This window comes from Octodon degus, unplaced genomic scaffold, assembly GCF_000260255.1.
Source record: "Octodon degus isolate 3935 unplaced genomic scaffold, OctDeg1.0 scaffold00054, whole genome shotgun sequence".
NCBI lineage: Eukaryota > Metazoa > Chordata > Mammalia > Rodentia > Octodontidae > Octodon > Octodon degus.
The window spans coordinates 5788594-5795399 of NW_004524630.1; the positions used below are offsets into that span (position 1 = coordinate 5788594).

A 6806-nucleotide genomic window follows, 5' to 3' on the forward strand; every position below is an offset into this window, starting at 1 on the left:
ATCGCTTGAGAGATCATGTTTGATATCTCTGATATTTTCCCAACATGTCATGAGGATCGAAGGCTCACAGCGAGTGGTGTGTTGTCAGATGAGATGCCCGACTGTGCACATATTTGGGTCGACCCTCCACCTCTTTACACAGTCTCCCTTTCCTTCACCTTCCCCACAGCAGCTCACATACTCGAGAAAAGAGATTTGTGACTGCGTGACCAAAACTTTCTCTGCCTGACGTAAGTTTTAGGATCTATATGTAAACCAGCTCCTTTGTGACATTTTCATAATGAGCCAAATTAATAAGGGGACGGGCTTCTTCTCAATCTTAGCCCACCAAATACTTGTCCATTCACTGCTACTTATTAGATACTACTTATTGGATTTACTGCTACTTTTCCAAGAAGGCAGTGTCTTTACAAATTATTAATGTATAAATGCTAAGATGACTAAATTATAAATCCTGTATTTTAGGAAACAGAATATGTACTTATAATACACAATGTTTCAGTTATTTATTTATTTATTTATTTATTTATTTATTTATTTATTTTTGTGGTACTGGGGATTGAACTCAGGACCTTGCACTTGCCAGGCAAGTGCTTATTCTACTGAGCTCCTTCAGGTTTTATTTTAAACTAAGTTCCTCTACAATGAACTGACCGGATTTTTGTACCTCACAAGGAAAAGCATAAACACCTCATGCAACTGTACAAAATTAAGTAAAACCAAATGAACATTTTTACATATCAGAAGTGGTAAAACCAAACAATAGCTTACACAAAGATTGAGAATTCAACACAGAGTGAAAGCCTTTTCAGAATAACGATGCAAATAAACTTTCCTTTTGAATTGCTTGTTTACCTATGTATTCTACTAACCACTGAAGACATAAGGAGTCCGAGGCTATATAGTCTGGCCTCTTACACGCACGCATGGAGGATAACAGTGTGGAAATGATGTCATAGTTGACCGAGTGCTTTAGGAAGCCAGCATGAAACCGTCCTGCTTAAGCCCATGAGCATGTGCAGCTGCAGACCCACAACGATGCCAATCCCTAATCCCCGTGTTTCTGGTTTTTTCAATAGTCACCTCTATAGATTCCAAGATAGCTTCAGGTCCATCCGTGGTGCAGATGATGCAGTGGATGGTCAGACTGCTGGAGCCTTCCTCTAATCTGCGACCAGTGACTCAGTTCATGCGGATGGACGAAGGTCTGAATGGAGAAGCTTGCATCCGCCTGTTTGTGTGTATTTCCTTCAGTCTGTGTCTATCATCTTAGATACTTGAAAAGTTACTTTTAAGGCTAAAGCTCTAATTTTGAAAACTTATACAAGATTCATAAACAAAGACTGCAAGTTTTAAGGAAAGTCTGGAAAACTTGGTTTTCAACAATTTACTACCATTTACATCCAAGGCAGAAAGTTTCTAAATTAATATTTTCTAAACTAATCGCTACACATCATCTCAGTGTTCCTACTGACTTGAGAGCTAAAGAAGCGCTTCTCATTCGGCAAAGTCGGAGGGGCGGTGTATGCCTCCCCACACCAAGGGGGAATATGGATCCTCCATGTTCTTTAAAGGAATTTGGAACTTAAATATTGATAACTTTAATTGCTAAACTCAGTAAACAAACTTACTCTTTCTTACACCCATGTGTGTAAGAAACATTACCTTAGGGAACGTTTTTAGAAATTTTCATTTCTTTTTACAATTCATACTGAATGACAAAATCTTGTGAAACCAATTTTCACAAGATGTCACCGATGCCCAGAGCGCACTTAGCTCTGGCATCCTGTCTGAGGTGTAAATCACAGGGGACTAGTCACAACCAACTGTCAATCCTATCGTAACCCAATTTTGTGTCCCATAAGCAGAGATATAATAAAAGCAGGCCCTGGCTGGCCTCCCTGATGAGTCCACAACCAGAAATTCATCCGAGGGAGCAAACGGCTACCGGGTTGTCATGGGGCCTAAGGAATTAAGGGAGAAAGGTGCCAGCGGGGCAAAACCCGGAGTCCTCGGTCATCTCAGCTGCCCGGTTCTCCCTAAGGCAGTGTCCAACGAGTACAGCAGGGAGGAGAACATAATGGAGAGTGGATCACAATTCTTATTTCTTTACATCTTCAAAGTTCTTTATGCCATTAGGACAAACGTGTTACTTATGCAGTTTCCAGTCCTCAAAAACGGTACTCGCAAAAACACGTGCTACAAGGCAGTGTCCACGTCCTAGAAGGGTGTCGCGGGCCGCGGGGAGGGAAGGCGGGACCTGGCTTCCTCTCCAGGAAGCAGCGATGACGAGGAAGCACAGAGCCTTAGCGGAGGCACAGCCTGGGACTCTTCTCCGAGCCCTCCCCTCCGAAGGCGGGCGGCGAGGTCTCGCGCCAAGGCCCCGACTCCTCCGGGCAGTTTCGCAGCAAAGATCAGGCTTGGAAGGGCAAAGGGCAAAGATGAAAAGGCTGGGACAGGGAGCGGGGCTCTAAATAGAGCCACACCACGCACCCGACACACTCCGCAGTGCGCTGAAGTTGTTCTGAAGAACCTGGCTGTCCCTCAAACTCTTCCTGGCTCCCTCTGACCTGGACCAGTGAGGACCCCGAAGAAAGAGGTGACAGAGCGCTTTGGGGAGTGACCTGGTGTGAAAGGGAGCCTGGGAGAGGTGAGGGGGGTGTGTGCGCTTGCCCCCTTCCCGCAGTTAGCGCGCAGGCAGGAGAACGCACTCGCGGACGAGGCCGGGTGTGCCCCAAGCACAGTCTGCGCCAAAAGCAAAGCAGCAGAGCGCAGAAGCGGCACGCAGCCGGCGCCGCGGGCCTGCGGCAGTCAGCGGCAGCGCGCCTGGAGGGCCGCGGTGGGCTGAGCCTAAGCCAGAGGCCATTCTCCTTCAGAGGGCGCTGGGGGCGGTTCTCGGTGCAGGGCCACTTGCACAGAGCGACACACGGGGGCTGGACAGCGGTAAGGGGCGCAGCTGCGGCTGCCCCGCCAATGGGTCTGGGGCGGGCGAGAGAGCGCAGCCCCAGCAAGGTCGCGAGGCTGCCTGCGCCGGGCGCTGCCGGGCTGCGGAGGGCGGAGGGCGGAGGGCGGAGGGCGGCGAGCGCGGGGTCTTCAGGCGTCCTCGGTGCGGGCGCGGCAGGCCACCAGCTGGCGCAGGTTCCTGCGGAAGCTGTCGTCCAGGAAGGCGTAGAGGAAGGGGTTGAGGCAGCTGTTGGCGTAACTCAGGCTGGTGATGAGGTAGGAGATGGCGATGACCAGCGGCGTCTGCGGCAGGTCGGTGGTGAGCGCCACCACGGTGCTCAGGTGGTAGGGCGTCCAGCAGAGCAGGCACACGGCCAGGATGGCCGCCACCAGCAGGGTCACCCGCTTCTTGGCGCGGCCCAGGACCTGCGCGTGGCTGTCCAGCCGGATGGCGCGCAGGCGGCACAGCAGGGTGGCGTACAGCGCGCAGATGGCGCTCACCGGGAGCGCGAAGCCCAGCACCAGCGTGTAGAGGCGGCTGGCGCGCCACCAGAGGGCCTCGGGCTGCGGGAAGACCAGCACGCACTGGCGCCGGCCGTGCTCCTCGTCCAGCCGGGCGAAGACGGCGAAGGGCAGCACCACCAGCGTGGCGAGCGCCCACACGGCCAGGCTCACGGCGCGCGCGGCGCGGTAGGTGCGGCCGGCCACGCGGCGCGACTGGGCGGCGGCGATCACCACGAGGTAGCGGTCGGCGCTCATGACGGCCAGGAAGTAGAGGCTGCAGAACGTGTTGTACTGGTCGATGGCCACGACGAGCTTGCACACCAGCTCGCCGAAGGGCCAGCGCCGCAGCAGGAAGTCGGCGATGTTGATGGGCAGCACGAGCGTGAAGAGCTCGTCTGCCACCGCCAAGTTGAGGATGAACACGTTGGTGACCGACTTCGCGCGCGGCGTCCGCAGAAGCACGCACAGCACGGCGGAGTTGCCCGCCAGCCCCACGGCGCAGATCACCGCGTACACGACCGGCACGGCCACGGCCAGCGACGGCGGCAGCGGCAGCGGCTCCGGGCTCGACGCGTTGGCGCAGCCGAGCGCCAGCGCCCGGCAGGACGCGTTGGCCGGGCCGGGCTCGGCGGAGGATGCGTTGCGCATCGCGGCCAGGGCGCGGGACCGGCCGGCGCAGAGTCCGTTCCACGTCCGCCCCGACCGCCCTCGGGCACCCGGTGCTGCGCTCCGAGCCCGCCTCAGACTTTCCGAGGGGCGGGGACGGCTCAGCCCACGGTGGCCGCGGACTCTCGGGCCTGGAAAGCGAGCAGAAAAGCCAGGTTAGGGCCCTGGACGAGCAGCTCCGGCGAGGAGGCGGCAGCCCCAAGCCTTCCCGCGCGAGCGCTCTGGCTACCTGTTGACCTCTCCTGCCGCCCGTTCAGTACAGCAGGCTGCTGCATACACCCGTCCTTGCTCTCGGGGGGCCACCGTGCAAGCCAGTCTCCCCCGTTTGGAACACTCTCGGCGCACTCGCGTCACTCCACCGAATTCCACGAGACAAACCCACTCCCCCCAGGTCGCGCGCCTTCGGTGACAGCACGCTGGACAGCAGTCTTTATCTTACCTGGGTGCTTTAGAAAGGGGTCCGCTTTCCCTGGAGAGGTCAGGACAAGAGAGGCCAGTGGCGGGAAGGGATTGGTGTCCTTCTCGCTGAACCAGCAGCCGCGCATCTGGCGTCCCTCTGTGCGCCTTGGAGCGCGGGGACCGCGCAGCCGCGACGCTCCCCACTGACCCTCCGCCCCCGCTCTTAGTAGAACAGCTCTGAATAGCAGAAAACTGCACCCCTCTAAATATAAGGGGTTCTTTGCTTCCTCCCAGTAGTGTTACGTCACTCCATCTGAAATCATAACAGGCTTTCCTGTTAGGAGTTAAATTTAAGGAAAACAAGGTTAAGGTGTTAATGATTTTTTTAAAGGAAAATAATGCAGCTAAGACTTCACTCCATGTCTTAAGCCCGGTGCCACCAACGCAATTTGGAATTTGAAATTACAGGCATACCATGTTGCTACACAGAAGGCGGAAGCAAATGCAATTTTCTAAGTGCAAGTAACTCGTTTTCTAGTAGTCTAGTCTTTAAAGGTTCAAAGATTGTTAGTGTCAAATAATGGCTGACAATTTTGGCTACTTTTCTGTTTCCAAAAATACACGTAAAGACTTGACTGGTGTTTTGATGGCTTTCCAGGGCAGTGTCATGCATATCTCTTAAAAGGCTGTGTATGGTTCAACGCATTCCCCTGCTTTTCCAACACACATTCCTGCTTCTCGCACTAAGAAGCATTCCCACCGCCAGGGGCTGCTGAGGAAAGGCAAGCAGGGGTCGCCACCCCATTAGTGCTGCGACCCCGGACCGCAGTTGCTTTCTCTAGAAAGGGGGAATCATCTAAGACACCTTGCAGTTCTCTAGAAGATTGAATGGAATAAACCAAATATTGGGTCTCTCTGACTCCTATTTGTCCCCTCCGCCTCTCTCTTGGGAGAGCCAGTAAAATAAAACCCTGTATTCTACCTTCTAATAAGCTTCCTGCCCCCAAAGCAGACAAAGCTCAAACACAGTGCATGTCTGTTCCTTTATAGTACATTTTAAAGTGAGGATCTGATACACTGAGAGATCTCAAGTAGCCAGAGGAAAATGCCTATGGGTGCAAAAATACAAATGATTTCCTTAACCTACTCTTTTTATACAAGCAGGATTACCCAAATTTGATATTTCTGCAATTTCATGCTCTGAGTGAAGAAAGTGACAGAAAATTCACAGACTGTGTCCATAAGGAACATGACATAAAGAGGCACTAGCAAGGTTATGAAAGCAAGACAGATTGTATTTAGCACCAATTTTATATTCACACATATCTATATGCACGCATGTATTGAATGCAGGTATATATGTATATAGTTGATCATTTCAAACATTGGGAGATTTTCTATTTTTTTCTACTCATTTTCAGCTTAGTTACATACTGGACAATAAAATTTTGATCCAAAAGAATTGGTTGACCTCTCAACTGTTGAAATCTTGCATTTTCCCAGAGGTTGTTCTCCTAATTTCTGTAAGTCAACTTTTCTAATTCTTCTTAGAACCTCCTCTGCAAATATTTTTATTTTAGAGAGAAAAAAATAAAAATGATACAAAATTTCAAAACACCTTATAAAAGATTTAATACAAGGTGAAAAAAAAAAGGAATTGGTTCGAACATACTTCCCAGTACACAGTGTTCTAATTACTTCAAATCCACTGGGAAATAATGTATGTTGTACATTTGGAGTGCAAAACACCGCGTGTCATCTGGCCTCATGCGTTCACTACTTCCGTTGTCCCAGTCTCACTATCGACGTGCTTTCTGTCTTCTCAGAGCCTGGAAGTGTTGCTCTAACCTCAGTCAATAATTGTGCATGCGTCTATTTACACTTTCAGTTCTTTCCTTCCCGACTACCTAATTTGGCCCTAGTTTATCAGGTGTCTACCATTTTAGATTTCATATTTTTCAATGGATTCTTTCCTGAACATAAAACCCTAAATTCAGTCACTGCTTTTTGCTATATATAGTTCCCTTGTTTGACAATATTATGCCTATACTGTTTCTTTGATATTTTCTTTTCTTTTTTTTTTATTGACACCAGTTATTTTTATTTTAAAGAAAGAAAAAAATAAAAACAGTGGTACAAAATCTCAAAGCAAGATTTTAGGAGAGTAACAATGGTTAGTACATTGTGTATTGTTACTGCCAAAGTAGTTTCTCATATTACAAGATATAGGCAAGAAATAATAAGCAAATAACATAGGTACAAACCTCTGTTTTTTTTAAGTCCATAGAAAATGG

The 6806-nt window shown here is 50.3% G+C and overlaps 1 protein-coding gene and 1 pseudogene across 2 annotated transcripts in view; one reads left to right on the plus strand and one right to left on the minus strand.

The window, feature by feature from the left end:
- The window catches only part of LOC101581421, a 90493-nt pseudogene extending 88204 nt beyond the window's left edge, over positions 1–2289 (plus strand). Inside the window, exon 3 of the transcript XR_001117142.1 lies at positions 2140–2289. The product of XR_001117142.1 is annotated as a 26S proteasome non-ATPase regulatory subunit 1 pseudogene (transcript). The remainder of the gene's footprint in view (positions 1–2139) is intronic.
- An 804-nt stretch (positions 2290–3093) lies between these two features.
- On the minus strand, positions 3094–4095 carry Npbwr1 (neuropeptides B and W receptor 1). The gene has a single exon (XM_004633414.1). The coding sequence runs from the start codon at positions 4093–4095 to the stop codon at positions 3094–3096; it is 1002 nt and encodes a 333-aa protein (XP_004633471.1).
- Positions 4096–6806: the final 2711 nt, after the last annotated feature.

Excerpts from the sequence above, each read along its gene's own strand:
- Npbwr1 (XM_004633414.1), bottom strand. The coding sequence starts at position 4,095 with ATGCGCAACGCATCCTCCGCCGAGCCCGGCCCGGCCAACGCGTCCTGC.